This window comes from Coturnix japonica, chromosome 5, assembly GCF_001577835.2.
Source record: "Coturnix japonica isolate 7356 chromosome 5, Coturnix japonica 2.1, whole genome shotgun sequence".
NCBI lineage: Eukaryota > Metazoa > Chordata > Aves > Galliformes > Phasianidae > Coturnix > Coturnix japonica.
In genome coordinates this window covers 23,017,254-23,036,694 of record NC_029520.1, presented here as the reverse complement: position 1 = coordinate 23,036,694, position 19,441 = coordinate 23,017,254, and the positions used below count along the sequence as shown (strand labels likewise).

Genomic DNA, 19,441 nt, shown 5'->3' with positions numbered 1-19,441 from the left:
TGTGGTCCGGTCGGCGCTGGCGCTGTGTCCGTTGCACCGCGGGCGGGCTCGGGGCCGGCGGGGATGGGCGGTCCGCCCCCTGCCCTGGCCGCCACGTGTGAGTACCGGGCGGGAGCTCGTGTCCCCGGCGGGGGTTGACGCGGTGGGGCCGAGGCGGCCGAGGGGCGGCGGGCCTGGGGAGCGGGAGCCGCGCGTGCCGAGCGTCCCGCGTTGCGGTGCCGTTAACGGGGCTTTGCGAGAGCGGCTCCGTGCTACAGACGGTCGGGTCCGGCTGTGTGTGCGGACATGTGGAGCTTTCCTGCACGGCTGGGCTGCGGCTCTGCGCTCGGAGTCGCTCAGTTACTGCCCGGCCTGTTGTGAAGCCAGAATTCGTCCTGGTGAGTGTGAATAGGTTCGGTGATGGATGCCCGGTAACGGACAGTGAGAATGACCGTGTGTGGTTCCTGAAGCAGCTCTTCATAGGGCGATGGAAGAGGACATGGTTCGTGTTGGCTAGAAGTGGCTTTGACCACACTCCATTTCTTCAGTTGTTCTCTAAGGGTTTGGTTTCTTGCTTCTCTTTGCAAATACGGTTTCTTTATCATTCTGTTTTTGGTAGCACTGGCTTGATGGAATGGACCACGGCGATGCTGTATCTTCCTCCATCCCTTCTGCCTGAAGCGCAGCTCTGAAGAGGCTTGGTGCCACGGCTGGGTATTGAGAAGTCGCCTGCGACAGCAAGGCTGAGGTTTGGTGGACTTTGCTTTCATCTCCTGGGGCTTCTCCAGATCTCTGCTGGTTGTTTGTGGCCATCTCTCACTTGCTGCTTCTTTCAGTCCAGCCTCGATTGCTTTATTAAGTTTTGCTGAGCTGATAGATCCTAGCCTGAAAAGGCTTAAGCCTTCCAAAAACTTTGTTAAGGAGAGTATTTCCCCATTAGGATTGCAGCATTTGTTATGGGTGTTCCATGGCTGATGAAGTTTGGCTTTGTAACTTGACCTTAGAAAACAAGTTCAGTCCTAACCTGAAAGTAGACTGCTACATTTGTTAAACACAAGCGTAAGTTTTTTTTTTAACCTTTTGCTTGGCTTCAGCAGAACTGTCAGTAAAAGGCAACTGCGTTTGCATCACCGTGTGTGTTCCAGGATTGACTGATTTCTATGTGATGTTTTTTTGAATAGATGCTCTGTTGTTCCTCTCTCATTTCAAGTGAATAGTTGCTTTTGGTCAGACTGCGTTAGTTTGTTTGTTGAATCGCTATGACCGAATGCATGGGAACTGCTGATCCACGGCCTGAAGCACACTGATGGAGCACCTGGGGAAAGGACGTGGTGAGCCTTGGGAGCACAGGTGAAGGCAATTCAGCTGTGTGACCAGAAGTGGTGGAGCCTGGCAGCACCTCTCTTAGACCTCGTTGAAGGGCTGACCTCACTGGGGAAGGATTTCTTTCTGGAGATCCCTCCTTTGTGGAGCTCTGATACCTGTACAATACAAAGCATAACCACAATTACTATAATATGAATACCTATCTAGATTCCCTACGGGAGTACTCAGATGCCTAGATAAAATGAATGCATTTTTTTCCCTATTGATTTTTCCACTTCATCTTTTAAAGTTTGTAAGATATCTTGAGTCAAATTTAGATTGATAAAATTATTGTTAACATCTGACAGTTGTCTTTTGTGAACTGGGCCACCAGATGGTGTCCTAAGTTTTGAGATGTTACATGATTCATGCTGATGATTTGAAAACAAGAGAATGTAATAAGTTACAGAAACACTTATTATGTAATACATATTTTTTTAAAAAAAGCATTTTTATTTTGCTGGGTAATGGATTTTTCTCATCCAGTCTTAGACTGTTTTCTGTTTTGGTTCCGAATTAATGGAGCTGCAATTATTCTGCACTGGGATGGAATGCCCGTGTTACACAGGTGCGATAATTCAGACAGCAGCCTGTTTTTTCTGTTGTCTGATTATTGATTCTTACAAGCCTAATCTTTAGGATCCTTGACTTGAATTTGCTTGGCACCAAAGCTCTACCTTCTATCGAGTGACCCAAATACCGTGGTTTGAGTATCTCAAATCACTTTCCCATGATTCTAAATACTTTGTGGTGGGTGTATTAATAGAAAAAGCCCAGTGACTAAATACTTTCCAGTGTGCTCTCCACTGAACAGATCTTTTTACGTTGTCTAAGTACGTAGTACATAGACTTTGTAGGGAGTTACACAGTGTGTGTCTGAAATGACAGCATACAACAGTGATTGTTGTATGCTGTTCAACATCACAGCATCACAGCTGTGATGCTGAACAGCTTTCCATTTATATTAGTGCATATCACTGTATCTGCCGGTGTATAAAAAGCTCATGATGGATAAGATAGTGGTGAGGTGTTACTATCTCAGTCTACAGCAAGGAAAGCTTGGTTTGGTTATTAAGGAACTGTTAGCATTTCTTATAGGAAATCAGAAAGACAGTTTGATTCTGACTTAAGGTGTGTATATTATTCTGGTCTGTGACCTATTTGTAGCCTTGCTTGAAATAAAAACTAGTCTTTAATGAAGGCTCTTGTTCCTGCCAGGTGTTCCTGTGCATGTGCTGGTCTGTGTGTGTAAGGTGTGTGTCTACAGTCTCCTTATCTTCAGTATACCTTCCCCATGTATTATAAAAATCCAATGTTACTCATGGGACAGCATACAAACAATACAAAAGATGTCTTGTGGGGTAGTTAGCAAAGTCAGCTTCATTGCCTTGAGCAGGAACTTAGCAGACTTTGATCCATGCAGTAACTTGTATCTCCTTCTGGCTTAGCGGTGGAGTAGTTCATTGTTTGGTCTAACCTAACAGTGGTTATTTAGGTGCCTTCCATGGCCTAAGATGCACTTCTCTTCCTCTCTCTCCTGGGTCCAGAGGCTTCCTCCAGGGCAGAAGCACCTCCTGCCCGCCTCTTCCTCCTATTAACCAACAAAAGGTTACATGAAAGGGCTTTGTGGTGAGCTGCATCTTTCTGTCCTGTCACTCCTGTCCTTTACCTGTGTCTGTGGCAGCTCTCATGTTCTTCTCATGTTGCACTACCAGGTTTGTGCAACCGGTTGCTGTGGGAGAGGTGTCTCTGAGGCAGTAGGCCAACGTCCCTCTGATGGGCTGAGGTATGTTTTGCTGCAGAGTGCTCTAATGTGCTGAACAATAGAACTAGGCTTTGATTTTTGTAATGTGCAGAGTATCCACTGCTTTATACGGGGTGTTGAGAGGCTGTTAGATGGGCCCCAGCGCTCCTGCTGAGTTCTGGGCAGCTGGCATGCTGGTCTGCCCGCCCTGCTCTACGGCTAATGGCTTTATATAGTCACTGTTCAGCCACTGATCTGCAGCGGATTTAGCCTTGACATACATTTTTAATATATGTTATCCGGTGAGGACGAATAACTGTAGACAAATGGATGCTGTAGCAGGAAGTAGCCTAATGCCCTCTTTTCTTTGTAGGCTATTTATACTTGCGAGAAGTATTCTCCACAAGCCCTGACAGACGTGCTGAAGTTAATTAAATCTGGATGCTGTTTCTAGGGTCTGGGCAGGTGCAGACTCTGGGCAAATTCCATTTACTTTACTGTAGTAAAATGTATCCCTTTCCTTTAAAAAAAAAACAACAAAATCCCCTACTGATTGATAATATTCCCTGGAAATAGGAAGTTAGCGTAACACCTCATTTGCCTTAAAGGCTTTACATTCTGCTGTTGACATACGCTTCTTTTACATGATAGCTTAAAACCTTATCTTTACTAGCTGTTTTATTATGTTCATTTTTATGCTAGCTCATTTTCCTCTTAGTGACCCATGAGTGGTAATTCCTCTCTCTGTATGCAGGTATTATGATTGAAAAGATTGGTTGGTGTTAGATGAGGGCAAATGCCATTGCTGAGTACATGGCTCAAGCGCTGTCTGGTTCTTGTTAGTGTTACATAGTAAAGGAGAGGAAAGCTTGGTATTCATAATGTTTTTTTGTTAAGTACTTGATGAGAGTTTTTACAGAGAAATTAAAGTTCTTCACTAAAGTGAGCCTTAAGTTTTCTAGCAGAATTTGTGAAAAAGACAGACATGAAGGGAAGTGTTTCATCCATGTAAGTCAAATAGTGATCTGAAAATAGAATGCGGATTTGTGCTCTAGTGGCCACTGTATTTTTTGACATCTACAAAATCAAACTACTTCTGAGTCCTTGCTTCCAAGAGCTTCACTCTGTGGAGGGGAAAGCTTCACTTTTCATGGCGACGTCCAATAGAATTTGAATTCTATTTGTATTTTTAGTACTCTGTCATAAGAATTTCCCTGTTGATTGGGCAGTTAGCCTAAAACACTTCCTGTAATCGTGTATAGTTACTATACATTTTAATTAGTCAAAACAGGTGTTATGTTAGGTCTCCTTGTGATAGATAGCTTTTTGATGTTATGTGCAAACTGGTGTCAGCAAGTGACCATGATTCAGTGACCTGTTTGTCCTGGTTTAGGTGTAGTGGTGCTATTTTTCTCTTGTGCAGAATGAATTCCATGGGTACTTGAGTAATCTTAAGCAAGATTCTAAGCGTGTGTGACTAAATCATGATGAAGTGTTAGTGAAGAATACCGGGGAAGTAGGTAGCTTCCTTTTGCTTAAAAAAAAAAAAAGAAAAAAGCAAAAGGAAGCTATCTGAAATTGGAACAAGAATCAGCATCCTTTGCCTTCCAGGAGTACGTTCATGCTTTACATGCTTGCTCTATGTGGCCTGGTCTGATGGAAAGTTCTGAATGATCTTGTACTGTTATGGATGCTTTGTGAAAATAAATAGCTGTTAATAATGATTTCAGCACATCAGCTGCCAATGTGGTAAAACCAGAGAATGTGTATTTAGATACCACTGAGATTTCACGAATGGCACCCTGCAAAGGCTGGATAAGTAATATAAGGTGATTGAATCTGCTGTTGTGTTTTAAACAGGTTTGTTTTGATATGGTAATGAATTTATTTAGAGAGGAAACTGCTTTGTTTGCCTAAAGATTGATTGCATTCCCTTTATGCTGGATGTGTGCGTTAACTAAGTGTATGTACAAATCCAGGTAAAGGGAAATACTTCTCCAAAATCAACATTTTGGAAGTAGACAGATATGGTGTTTCTTCTTCTGTTGCATTGAATGTCAAAGCTGCTTTAACTCTGTGCAGACTGGACTCAATGTAAGTACAAGACCTGCTGAGATGTGCTCACAGCTTTGCTAAGTACCAGATTGTCACGGTGCAGCGTCCCAGAAACTGAAGGTGGATGGTGAACAACTGGGGCTTGAAATGGACTGCACAACAGCTTCAGGTTTTTGTTAATCTGATTTGAGTCGATGAGAGCACTTCTATGAGTCTTGGCAGAATAAGTGCTGTATCTTGGAGGACAAGGGAAAAAAGAAAGGGAAAGCTATTTTTTATTGACTGCTTTTTAGAGGACTATTCAAAACTGCATGAGAGAGCTCTTTAAGGAGCTCAATACAGCCATTTTCATGAATGGTGAATTATTTTTACTTTCCTTAGCAAAATGGATTAACGAAAAACATCCTGAATGTTTGTTCTTAATTTATTTGCAGGTATGGGATAAGATCTAACTGGAGTAGTAAGCATGGTGCGAGAATGGAAATGCATATTGTGTCACCTTGTATACAGCTCAAAAAAGGTAAATAATTCCTACTTAGTTTACACCTAACATCAGTAGGTACTAATATTAAATGTCTATGAGAAGTCCTCCCATTTTAAAACTGCACGAACTCTGAGGACATTTTTCTTGTATCAGGAGCATATTGATCTAGAACTGTCACAAACCAAATAGAATATTTGCATGTGCTTTAGAGCATCTTTCTTTAAATGAGCTCTGCAATATCCTTGATTCTAACTACCAAAAAATGTTGAGGATTTCAGAGTATTTTTTTTATATGGCTGTGTAAAAATAATAGGGTGAAATGCTCAAAACCCATTCAGCTATAAACTGTGCTAAGACTTTTTTTTTCCTTTTGGATTTCTGTCTTGTTTCTATAGGAACGAGAAATCACACAGCACAGCATTAATTTTCATTAATGTTTCCAGTTGGTTCACATCTTTTCTGTCATGCAAAGCCTGCACTGAAACAGTCTGTTTTTTTAAATTGTAATATTTTTGCCCTTATACATGCTGCAAGGTATTTGTGCAAATGCCAGTGTAATAATTCACACGACTCACGAGGGTTCGAGATGTTGCTTTCCCTTTGGAGATGTGTATTCAAGGACTGGGGAGGATAACGATTAGTGTCTGTTCTTTGAAGATTTCAAAATATTTCTGCTCAAAAGCAGAAAAAAAAAAAAAAGGAATGTGAAATCTTTGGAATAGCTTTCTTTCATTTTATGACCAATTCTACTTTTCCTTCTCTCTGTTGAAGGAGATGGAAGAACACATGAGGAGCATGCTTCATCACAGAGAACTTGAAAACCTGAAAGGAAGGTATGAGAACCATAGTGAATCTTGCCTCTCTGTGCAGTTATGCTCAAGAACAACTAATGTACTATTCCTCAAACAAGCTGAATTGCACAATTTATTTGAGGGATGGTTTGTGATCAAGTTGGCAACGGCCGTGTTATCCGAATACATAAAACTCAGGAGGCTCGTTAACTGTCACAAATGATGTGAAAAAATAAAATGGAAGATAAAATATAAAAACAATGTTTCTTAGTTCTTGTCTGCTTTCTGTTTGGTTTCCTGGAAGCAGTGGAATTCTGCCTTTGATAGAATTACAAACACCATTTTTTTCCCTTTTGAAATAAACTTTATATGTCTTCAGTTACTAAATTTTCAACCTCTGTGGGAAATCTGACATCTTAGACGTAGGACTGCACCTGTGCTTGAGTGTCAGCCTTGTCCTCCGCCTCTCTGGTCCGGTTGTTTGGTTGTGGGAGCTAACCAGGGTGGATGATGGTTTCCATGGCTTTAATTATAATCTGTGGAAAGCGGAAGGAGGCAGGGGGTATTCAAATACCATCTTTATAATATGGAAACCGGATGCAATCAGAGTGCACATGCAAGTTCCTTTAATTTTGTGTGCTCTTTGAGGTAGGCAGAGATATCAGATGGTTTACACTTAAATACTTGCCTTGTTTATAGTCATCTCGCACCACAAACTTCATATGAAAATTGCATATCTTTGTTAAACAACTTCTAAAGGACTAAGAAGTTATTTTCTTTCAACTCCTGAGTGTGGGAGGTCAGTTTTGTTAGGACATCTATCTTACATTCAAGGAAGATAAATGGTAGCCAGCTTCTGTTTGCATTAGTTCTCAGGTTGGAGCATGGCTGCACCTCTCTTATACCTCATTGAAGGGCTGACTGCCTCCAAGGAATGATCTCTTCCTGGAGATCCCTCCTTGGTGGAGCTTTCCCCTGTGAACCTTTTATCATCTGATGTTGGGTGAGCAATTTTCTTCACTTCCTTTCTAACACTTTTCTGTTGTGCTGATCCTTCTGACATCTTTTCTCTGGTGAAACACTTTTTCCCATCATATTGATCTGTCTTATTGCCGCCACTTTTAATAGAAGTCTTCTGGAAATTCTTTGGTATATGAGCATGCCCACTTGTGTCTGCAAATAACAATTACAATAAAATTAAAAAAAGAAGTCCTTGTAGGATGGTGAATGCATTGCAAGTCATCACACTTCTAACCTGTTTTATAGTTGGCAGAGAGTTCCAGTTGTGTTGTCTTTGATACACCAAGACTGCAGCTAGGATTTGAGCTCCACGGTGCCTACTACTTTATAAATTTCATGCTATATAAATAAAAAGATATTGCTTACCTTGAATGGCATAGTAACTGTCAGTAAATAACCTCTGTTGGCCAATTTCTGCTTCCCTCTGATATGGAAGCTTCAATTTTTATTATGTCACATTGAGAAAATGTATGAAAGCAGTTTCTGGCAGCTCTTCAAATAAAAACTGCTTTGGATTTAAGATAGAAAACAAATGGAAAAAAAACCCAACAAATCCTCACTTTACACTGCTTTATTATTTACTTATTTATTTATTTTGCTGCTGTTGCCATCCTCTGCCTAGACTTCTGTTTTTTTGTGTGTTTCTTTTTTTTCCCTTAAGTTCTGCTAGTTATTTAGAAATAAATAATGAAAACCCCAGGTCATCCTGCTTTCATCTCTACTGTGCCTCGCGCAACTGGCCTTGTCAGCTAAGAACGTTCTGAAAACGTGCCTGCGATTGAGCACGTCGTAGTATTTGATATCTGTCTGCTGAGAGTGAAAAGAATTTGTTCTGTTACTGAACAGCTGGGAAGCGGTTGCTCAGAAACCAGAATGCCCTCAGCACTAGAAGTTTATTTAGGGCTTCTGGTCAGCTAACTTGTAGAGCATTTCTATTCTAGACCTTCTTCTGGTAGTAATTCTGAGATTAGAGTGGCTACAAGGACAGAAAAGTGATGAGCTTTAAAATTTAATGTATTTTAGCATCTAATTTCTTGCCTTCTTAGTCTTTTGTAGGTAACACAAATTTTTAGAAATCAAATATTATAGAAGTTCACAGTAACCTGTCAGTGATCTGACAATTCTCAGCTTCCTATTTCCTTAAGACTGAAATTAGACTTACTTTAATCGGTATTATTTTTTCCACAGTAGAAATATATGGTAATGTTAATTGCTTATTTTAGAAGAATGCATGGAAGATATTTGTTCTCAAAAAGAATTTATGGACTTGAATTTTTACTGTTCAGTAAAAGCCTTGTTCTCTTCCCTGTGGTTGTCCTCCTTCCTTCCATTTCAGTTAGGAGTCTTTTAGGAGTTTTGTGAAGAAAGCATTGTGAAGCAAGATGTGCTTTAAGTTGAAAATGCGAAATGCAAGTGACAGCCTAATAAGTGAGTTTGAATTGTGTGACAAAATATGATACCATTAAAATAGTATTATATTAACTTTTGCTACCTTCAGATTTAACATCCACCTGGAAGTTTAGACAGAGGAGATAAATGAGATGCACATATTGGTCCATGCTTTTCTTTTAATTTGGTATCTTAAGGGCCAGAACACCTTTCTCAAACTTCTTCAGGCTCTTTTAATCGAAGCCTTTATTCCCTGTGATATGTTATGGGAATTGAATGTCAAGTAGAAAGCTTAAGCAGACTTTATTTCATTTTCAATTACAAAAACAGTACTTTTGTATGAGACGTAGTCTGGCATCTGAAATCACTTACAGAAAATAAAGCCCATGGATGCTGTCATTATGGGAATACTCTTTTCCTGTTTGTTTCAAACTGTTTTTTACCTCTTTATTAAAGTACTGAGAAGTTCTATGTGAGAATACAAATGTGGGTCTTATAAAGGATTCAGAGTGTTCACTAAGATGTGATAGTGCCCATGAGGTGTGTTTCTTGTTGAGTCCTTGTCATGCAAATGATGTTATAGAGACAGAGCATGTTTTTCAGCAAGATGCTTCTATGTACAGTTTGTCTTAAGGTGGTCCATTTATACGTGTGAAGAGCTGATCCATTAGTAGAATTCACTGATTGTATGTGGGGTTAGTAAGACAGACTGAGTATATGTATAGAATTTACGCTTTGACTGCTTGTTAGCAAGTGTGAAGTCAGCAGAAAGAAGTACACCCTTCTCCAGAAAACAGACTGTATTTGTAAGGTACCTCTTTCATAAATGAAATGTATCCAAATGTTTAATCTGAAATGAAATATGAACAGTGTAATTTTTGAGTTAGTCTGCTTAACCCTCTGTAATTGTGCTTGGATGACTTCACTGATTAGATTTCTCAACTACGTTAGGAAGAAAAATTTCTAGGGAAAATAAAACATTGATTTTTAGTAGTTTGCTGCTGATGCTCATGAAGCACTCCGCTTAAGGATGCTGGCTTAGATTTTTGAGTGAAGGTGCATCTTGCAATCTGTTTTTCATTTTACTTTTTTTTTTTCTAGAAACTGAGAATTCATGTTTGACCTTCTTTATGGATCCCAGTTTCTTGACCACAGTTAGGAACTGTGCTGGTAAAACAGTGCTTTTGTTATGAGACTTCAGTCTCAAGTGTGCCATGCAGTGAGGAAGATTTGGTTGTGTTAATTAAATGGCAAAGTAGTAGGAAATGCTGTGGAGGCAGACAGTGAGTCCTGCCTTGTTCCATCTGAATGGTTTTCAATGGACTATACTTACTCATGTTTTTTGTCCTTTTTTCTTTTTTAGTGGTGAACAAATTTTGTTTAGGTTATGTTAAAATTCCTGGTTTCTGTTAGATTTGTTAGGAGAACAAATAAGGTATTTTTAGATTTTTTTTTTTTAATTAAAAAAAAATTGTAACCTTAGTCCAGTATTCACTGAAACATGAGTGAAACCATTTGTCTGCCACAGCTGTCAACTTCCTCCAGCTGAAATAATTACTGTATTTTTTAAGATATGTCCTCTAAAGTGGAAAGCAGACCTCATGCACATTTGAACCAAATAAAGTACAGTGAACTAAAGACACCCTCCCGTTGCTTGCTGTGCTGTGGAGTCTTTAGATTCCAGGCAGCAGTCTCAGCTGTCCCAGTTTAGGCTGTGCTGTAGTAGGATTGGCTGTATCCATGTACTGCCTCCTCCCTTTTCTAAATTTCACTGGGGGAAGGCTCAAGGCAAAGATTAAATGTAGAAGCTGTCACCAGGCTTCCCTAGTGCAGCTGGCACCATGGAAGGGCTTCAGAGCAGCTCCTGCTAGCTCTGTAAGCCTTCCATTCTGCCTCCTCGCTCACTATGTTTCCTCTGAATAGATTTTGAGTACAACAATTCAAGACGAATTTCTCTTCCTGTTTAACGCAGCTCTATTCTCAAGTCTTCTACCTCTTGATTGTTGGAAAAAAATCTTCTGAAAACTTACCACCAAAAAAACATTGAATGAAAGAAAAAACAGAGAATTCAAGTAACTTAAACATATCGAGCAAAACCTAGTAGCCTTGAACACAAGCCATCGGCTAAAGGCAAGCATATTCAGAGGAAACAAAGAATAACCAGAGATAATCCACCATGCCTGTTGGCAGAGCCAAAAGCCCACCCTCTGCCTCTCTTCCTAGGGACAGCAACCACCAGTGCCAGGTATGCAGGGTGACGCTGGTGGGCTTGTCAGCATATGCCAAGCACATCTCCAGCCAGCTACACAAAGACAATGTTGATGCCCATGATAAAGCGGAAGAGAAAGAGGAGGCAGAAGAAGAATACCTTGACAAAGAACTCATTCAACTAATCAAACAAAGGAAGGAACAGAACCGGTGAGTTTTCCTTTCTTCTTTTAATTGTAATGTCATAGGAGTGCTTATAGCACAGTCGTCGTAATTTGTTCCTAAAGAATGGGTGATCATGAAACGTTTGTTTAAAAAACAAACAAAAAGGTTATGTTGTAGCATTCAATTACCTAATGTGAGATCTTGTGCTTTGAAAGTACTTAGGGTGTTATATTAACATGTGATACTCGTTTTAACCGAAGGGTTTAATAAATGTGATGGTAAGGCTGTTGTTCTTTTTAGTGTGATGGGAGGATGGTTCTGCAGGGACTCAGCTATTTCAGAACTGCTTGTGAATGTCCTTTAAAACCTTTGAACTGTCTGTTTTTTGAATGAATTGGATTGTTTAGTTAATGTCACACTAAAATCCCGTAATCCATGAATGAAGTTCCTTACTCATTTTATCTTGCTGCTTCTCGGCAGCTAAAGAGAATTCTTATGACTCACTGTGAAATAGAAGGCTGCAGAGATTAGCAAGTGCATGTGACTTTGCAAGTGTGCATTGCTAATGCAATGTTCCAATTGGGAATTTATTTTTTCAGTGCTTTTACAGCATGACAGTGGTACTAAAGGGCCATATGATTATTGAAAGAAGCTCTTGCTCACTACTGAAAAATTCAGTTAGTGCCTTAAAGTGCACAAATGTCTTTAATGTTTAGTTTTGAATCCATTTCAGCATACTAGAGTGCCTCTGTTCAGTGTGGTGTTCGTGTTTGCATAATAGCAGATGTAGATTGTGACAAAGTCATTTTTCTTCATTCTTTGGTGAAAGTGCTGTTAGTCCAATGCTATTAAGACAAATAGAATCTTATAAAATCTGTCAGTTGGATATAGACTTGGGGAATGAAAAAAATTACACGGGTAAAGTTACAGCAAAACTGTTTCCATTAGATCATAGTCCAGTTGAGTCAGCTCCTAGAACTAAAGGTATCACTGAGATGTTTATTTGATTTTTTTTGTCTCAAAGCTCAGTTTAGCTTAGCCCATTTCCCACTAGATATTAATTATTTGTGCATCCTTTAGCAAATATGGAATGTGTTGATATCTTAAAAGGTAGTGCAGTATAAATTTCAATTTACTCATATCAATTGTTTGGTTTTTTTTAGCAGAGAGTGGTATGAAAGCTTCCTGTCCTGCTTGTCCAGGAACTTAGAGTGAATGTTTTTCTGTGATCAGGTTTTGGGAATGAAAACTTTTATTAAGACTCCTCATTTGATAGAATAAATACTTAATATATTTGGAGTGCTGACCCTGGGAATAGCTGCCAGTGTTAAGGTAGCGTTTATCTTTAAATGTGTTCTTGACAGTCTGCGAACCACAAGTATTTATCCAAAGGGCAGTAGATAGTGCTCACACACACTTGAGTGCTGTGGACTCCTGGTTTGTTATTTAAAACCAGACAAAATAGGTTTTTGTCTCTGAAGTCTGGTTTCTCTGTATGTTCTATATCTGTGCTTTAACATAAGCATTATAAACTGAGACATGATCTCAGTTGTTTTCTCTATTAAGTACAACAACTTCATTTCTCAGTAGTTTCTGATTTTCTTTCTATTTTGTATCAGTTCACTCTGGTTATGCTGTCTAGCACCGATAAAGTAGTATTCAGGGGGGAAAAAAATCTGACTGCTTATTAGTTTTTTCTTATCAAGATTCCTCACATTGCAAAGGATGTACAACAAAAATAAGCTTTCTGACAGCTCTGCTTAAACTATCCCTGAATCAGACCAGTTGTTCTTGTAGGAGCAACTTTGAAATGCAAGTTTTAAGTAAAGGTACAACACTAGAGTTGAAAGTCAACCACTGCAGAACCTTGAATGATAAAGTAGCTAAGTAAGTTGTCTCCGTTTCTTCTTAAGTAAAACATCTTCCTAGTGCAAGCTAAATGGATGAGACTTGCATTCTGTTGGCTTTCCATGGAGTAGCATCAGAATTTGTCTTCTTCTAAATTGTTTTGTAGGCAAGCTGAACCATGCTGTACAAACCAAGAAACAGAATGTGATGATAGGAGGTCACAGAGGAGGCGAGAAGAGAGAGCTACATACAAAGAAAGAGAAGCTTATGATCAGTCATCGTGGCATCATCACAGTGCATCACAAAGGGACTGGAAATGGGAAAGGGATGATTATATTAATTCTAGACAGGGCCAATTTTCACACTCCCAGAGGAACGTTAATATAAGTAGGCATCCAGGTGGCCCAAGGGGACGCTCTGGGTGGCACCAAAATGCTTCAGGAAGCTCTTCAAGTTGGCATAACTATGGGAATTCTGGAATTGTTTGGCATCCAAATGGGCAAGGAGGAGGAACATCAAATTGGCATCACAGTGCCAGAGGGAGAAATTCTACTTGGCACACAGAAGGAACTGGTAATTTTTCTAGCTGGAAATGTAGAAGTTATGGAGGAAACTGGCAGTCTAGTTCTCATGGCGCAAACAGCTGGAATTTTGGAAGCTCTGGAGATACATATTTATTAGAGCCACCTAAATATAATAAGGAAAGATATACGTGGCAGTGGCAGGAGAAAGACGTGACTGATGTTCTTCCATACAGAGATCGAAACAATAGGAGTGACTCACTTGGTTTTACTAGTGATAAACTTACTTCTGAGGGGGCATTGGATTTTGGTACTTCCAGGCAACCAGAAAGCAAAGCTCCAAGAAACAGTGGAAAAAGTGGGAGCCCTTCAAGAGATAAAATACATCGCTGGACTCCCTACCCATCCCAAAAATCTACAGAGCAGCAATCGTGGTTTGAAGATGTTTCTAAAGCTACAGAGAAAATGGATTCTATATTTTTGCCTCTTACTGAATCATCAGTAAAAGGAAAAACTTGTGAAGCCGCTGCTAGCATCCCAAAAGTTAAAAAATGGGAAGTATCTTCCCGTTCTAATGTAACACTAGATTACCCTGGTTCCAGTGATGAAAAGCCTGACAAAGATGATGGCAGAAGTAGTAGGATGCCATCACTGAAATCCCCTCTTCTAAATATCATGGACGTTAAGTTGTCTTCCCAGAAGCTGGATACAAAAAGTCTGTTCAAAAATGTCAAGTCTCTGTTATTCTCACCTAGTATCAAAGAACAGAACCATTTGAAAGCACTGAATCTGGAAGCTAACAATTTACCTTCTTTGTCGTCAGAGCAACATGATGCATCTGCTGGCGACTTACAAGGCAACAGCAAAGACACACTTAGCAGTGATCTTGGTGAGCCTGTTGATAATTTAGGTGAAGCAGAACAAAAACGCAAAGATGTTCAGTCTAACCATTCCTTACAAAATGCTCCCTTAAACTCTTGCATGAATACAAGTGACCAGAATATGGGAGAAACGGGGAAAGCATCACCAAAGAACGAGTTCAGGCGACATTCATTAGAAGATGTGAGTGACGATGAGTTAACAGGAAGAGAGAAAGTAGAAGAAAAACCGAGTCCTTCTGTTAGTTCTTGTTTACTCTGCGACCCTCCAGAAGGTCAACTTGCTGCCTCTGAAAAGGATGTTGATGAAAAGCCATCTGCTTCAAGCACTGCATCTGCTGATCTGAAAGATTCTGCATTTCAGATGGAATCCACAGATTCTCCATCAAACAGACAGGAGCTCTTGCACGTGGGTTTGAAAACCTCCTCACAGGAAGGAGAAGTGAATGAAGAGCATGTCAAGTCAGGTGGTCGCTTTGAAGTGGAAGGTTTTGAAAATCATTCAGATCATGAGCTGCAGAAAGGAGGAAGTCAATCACTAGGCCTCCTTCCTGATTTAAGTAAACTTGGCCTCCCGGCCTCTCTGCAAAGAGACCTGACACGGCATATTAGTTTGAAGAGCAAAGTGGGAATACACCTTCCGGAGCCCAATCTCAATAACGCACGGCGCATTCGGAATGTCAGTGGTCATCGGAGAAGTGAAACTGAGAAAGAGTCGGGGCTTAAACCCACCCTCAGGCAGATTCTTAGTGCTTCCCGGCGAAACGTGAACTGGGATCAAGTCATCCAGCAGGTATCAAAGAAGAAACAGGAACTTGGCAAAGGTTTACCAAGGTTGGTAGCTTTTAAGTGTAACTGTGTGTGTGTGTNATAATTGTTCACTTTTCAGATATGAATCTGTTTTTATCTGATAAGCAGTTTGTATTTGTGTTTAGAGCGACTGTAAAATATCTCATTCTTTAAGCCTCTTAGAGGGACTGAAGGTTTTACAGACTCTTGAAAATGTGTAATCTTTGCTTGTTCCATACTGGATTACAGGTAGTTCTGAAAATGATTAGTTTTGCTTCCGTTTGAAGTTTTGCTTTATAAGACGCTGAGGTGCAAAGGTAACAACTTTAGTGTCGCTTGAGTGCCTAACAGGTCTTCTGGACAATATTCAAGCTTCTAGAGTTAGTTAATATTTCTTTGTGTTTTTGGAAATTGTCCTGTCATTTCTTAGCAACAAAACGTGTTTTTGTGATATATAGTATACAGTTGCTACATGAGATGGAAACTACAGAATACCAGTTTAATGAGTTGCTGATCGTTTCAAACAGTAATATGCAACTCGGAATGGGGGAATCTTATTTATTTTTTTAATTAGATTTAAATGGTTTGTTACATGTGTTGTTTATTTATTTATTTATTTTTCCTTGTTAAAGGTTTGGTATAGAAATGGTGCCTCTTATTCAAAATGATCAAGAGTCTCTAGAACTTGTTGAAGAATCTGATTTGTCTACTCTGGAAGGATTCCAGTGGGAAGGGATTTCCTTAGCAGCGCCTGGGTCAGCCAGAAAACGTAGCTTTTCTGAAAGCAGCGTCATTGCAGACAGACACCCTTCTGCTTACAGCTTTTTTAGTGAACAACCCAAAGCAAAAGAATGTGAGGAAAGGCAAGTAGTTGCAGCCAGACGCTTACATGATATAACATCTGGATATGAGGCAAGTGTTGACATACGAGCTGACTTGAAACAGGAGACCTCTTCTCTTTCTTTGTCACCGTTTGAATCTGAAAGAACTGAGACCACTGGAAGGAAACACAGCCTACAGGCTACTTCTGAGCTCACTGGCCTCATAAAAGCAGAGCAAGACAGTCCAGATAAGAGAGCACCTCTTCTTAAAAAACCGAATGTGTTAGAAGTATCAGAAGAAAATCCTCTGGCTTCAAGTGATGTACTTCTTGCAGTGTCTAACAACATAGATGCAGCTACAGACAGCAGCTACACTTCTGGTACTGAGCAAAATGACAGCCAAGGAGTTGGCAAGAAACGAAGAGCGACGGGAGTAAGTGTACAATATTGTGCAGTTTTGGTGTGCTAAAAACATTATTTCCCAGTCAGTGGTTATGACCAGAGAATGGTCTCTGTACGGATGAAATATTTTCCGTTTCTGCTTTTTTAGTGGAAGATTTTTGGTTAGACCTCTTTTTATTAGTAGGGACTACAAATGCTCTTCAGTTTTGATTTAGTGGCACGCATACTATGCCAGTAAATAAGCTGTTAAAATATTCCCATGAAAGTAGTGTTGCAGTGAGGATCTTGGTGTTCTAAAACTGAAATGAAAGCTAAACTGTATTGGACATCTGTGTATGTAGACATTTCAGGTTTTATGGTCAAACAAGGAAAGACAATCCTTTTACAAAACCAAATGCTTAAAATAAGGTAGAAGAAGATTGGAGATGGTATTCTGTCTCTAAGCCAGAAATTTATCCATCTGAATTTATTTAATTGCCTTGTCATACACAAAGTAAAAAAGAAGCTTCTGATCAAATTAATCAGAATGGATTTGTTAAGTGTAGGAAGTGAGAATTATAATTTCTCACTAATTTCATCCTTCACATTGCCAACTAAATCTATGAAGTAGAAAAGCTGAACCAAGTGTGGCTTTGAGCATCTAAGCATGTCTATTTAATAACATCTAATGTCTAATATCTAATTCTCACTTTTAAAAAGAGAGAGAAGAGCAAGTTACATAAGAATGTGCAAAATTATACATATTCTTTTCTGTGGTTAGGAAAGTGATGCTTCCTGAGATAATGGTGGATGTTTGCCTTGTTGATTTAGGTGAAATTGCTATTGCATCTTTTGTTAATAAAGGATCTTACTTGTAGGAAGGATCCTCTCCTGAAATCCCCAGTCTGGAAAGAAAGAATAAAAGAAGAAAAATCAAAGGTAAAAAAGGTGAGTGACTATTATGTATGTTTGTGTGTGTCTATAATAGAATCTATAATTGTAAATACCTAGTAGTACCATGACTTGGCTGTAGTGGCTTAGTGTTATGTTGGTGTGCTCAGGGTCATAGGGATGGACTCTTGTCAGGTCTGTAAGGCCTATAAAATTAGAGCTATAGCAATTGGATACATTTGGGTCTCTTTCCGTTCTTGTTTGGAATCTTGGCTTCCAGGTGACTAGTGAAATTCAGTGCGTGGAAGGATTTTTTTATTTTTCTTTCATGTTATTTTGTTCTATCACCATATTATTGTAGTAAATCTATTGGAAGAAATTAACTTGAAAAAAGCTGATGAGTACAAAAATTGAAACTCAATTGACTTGGAGCATCTCTGTAATACCGGAGGACCTCTAAAAAGGAGGATGTTTACTGAAAACAGTGCTTACAGATTGTCAGGAGGTTGCAAACAGAAGTCTCACAGCTCAGATGTCATTTTGAATAATAAATGATTTTATCAGAGTTCTTTCAGTCTTAACCAGCTTTTTCTTGACCTCTGGATTAGCTGAATAATTTAAGTCATGTTTAGTTTAAATTTGTCTTTACCTTTTTTATTACATTAATGAAAATAATGCATTTGTAGTTTCTGTGTGTATATAGTTCAACAAAAGATCTTTGTGAAAGTGGGTCACTTTCTTTTCAGTGCTGGTAAAGCTATGATTTTTATTTTTTAAAGTTACTGCAGTCAAAGTTGACATAATATAAAGAGGAAATTATTAACTTTGTTCTTCTGTGCACTAAGCGATTGTTCCTGTGCGTAGATGCTCTATTTCAGTCTCTTGTACAACTATTAATGGTTTACGTGTGTTTATATGTTAGGAAGTGATAATATTTATTGAGGTATCACTTGTCATGTATTTTAATGTGTTGGCAAGTACCATTATATGCTAACCTATGTGGACTTTTTTCCAGAACGTTCTCAAGTAGACCAATTGTTGGCTATTTCACTGAGAGAAGAAGAATTGAGCAAGTCCTTGCATAGTGTGGACAATAGTCTCTTGCAAGCTAGAGCCGCCCTGCAGGCTGCATATGTTGAAGTTCAGCGGTTCTTGGTGTTAAAGCAACAGGTAACAGTAGGCTTTTGAGACTGACAGGACTAGAAGTTGGCAATCTGGGAAACTACCATTAGTAGAAGTGATTAAAAACTCCTGTTTTGCAGATAACCATGGAAATGAGTGCTCTGAGAAGCCAAAGAATCCAGGTCTTGCAAGGGCTACAAGGTAGGAGATGCTGTGAAACAATAGTGGTGAAATACTGACTCATTCTTTTAACTCAATGTCTTGTAAAAATTGCACTCATAAAAAGTGGAACTAAATTTTAGGCTTTGTGCACTGAAGTCTTTATTGTTCAGATGTGATACACTGGCTTTGGTAGCACTGCATCAACTGGCTTTCTTGCAAATTTTTCTCTTCCTTCCCTATCTGCGAGAAATGAACTTTTGACACCACTGACTTTTCTTGCAAGAATCTGTAAAAGTATGCATATATTTCTGTTCATTTGTTGCTTTGTTTTTTCTCTCCTCTTTTATCATTAGAGTCGTATGGACCTTCAGAACTGTCAGAGCAACTCCCAGTTAGTGTCTCAACTGAGAGAAGAAACAGCAAATCTCTGGTGTCAGCTGATTTGCTTCCTACAGGCTCTTTCTTGCCCCTTTTGGACACTTTGTCTCCTGTACCTTCACTGGGACCTTCTGTTCACGTAAACACATTAACACCATTCCATTCTGGCATCACGTTCACCACTCCTCCAGATTCCTCAGTACAAATTAAACGAGAACCTGTGTCTCCGGAAGCCTCAGAAGAAAATGTGAATACTGTACTCCAGAGCTCTCTTTGTGCTTCACGAACAGAAGTGGTAGCACAGAAAGAAGGTATGTGTGGCTCTTCTTTGTTTTAAGAGATAGCTTGATGAAAATGCAAGATGTTCTTTTTTTCTGTGGACCAAGCAAGTTGGGTATCAAACCTGCAGGGTGTTGTGCAGGGTTGAACTCCCATTGAGCAGCTGAAGCA

The 19,441-nt window shown here is 39.5% G+C and overlaps 1 protein-coding gene across 14 annotated transcripts in view; it reads left to right on the top strand.

The window, feature by feature from the left end:
- The window catches only part of LOC107314750 (zinc finger protein 106-like), a 51,578-nt gene that overhangs the window by 18,337 nt on the left and 13,800 nt on the right, over window positions 1-19,441 (top strand). For 3 of the 14 annotated variants that reach the window (XM_015864323.2, XM_015864313.2, XM_015864324.1), the window contains exons 1-11: window positions 1-97; window positions 599-727; window positions 5,578-5,663; window positions 6,399-6,460; window positions 11,051-11,245; window positions 13,215-15,281; window positions 15,869-16,490; window positions 17,317-17,386; window positions 18,345-18,499; window positions 18,592-18,652; window positions 18,967-19,302. In XM_015864323.2, coding sequence (XP_015719809.1) covers window positions 5,610-5,663; window positions 6,399-6,460; window positions 11,051-11,245; window positions 13,215-15,281; window positions 15,869-16,490; window positions 17,317-17,386; window positions 18,345-18,499; window positions 18,592-18,652; window positions 18,967-19,302 — 3,622 coding nt within the window. In that variant the 5' untranslated portion in view covers window positions 1-97; window positions 599-727; window positions 5,578-5,609. Of the gene's footprint in view, window positions 98-179; window positions 378-465; window positions 482-598; window positions 728-3,111; window positions 3,131-4,279; window positions 5,313-5,577; window positions 5,664-6,398; window positions 6,461-10,799; window positions 11,246-13,214; window positions 15,282-15,868; window positions 16,491-17,316; window positions 17,387-18,344; window positions 18,500-18,591; window positions 18,653-18,966; window positions 19,303-19,441 lie in introns of those variants that run through there. The other 11 variants (XM_032444900.1, XM_032444899.1, XM_015864318.2 and 8 more) reach the window with 10 other exon arrangements.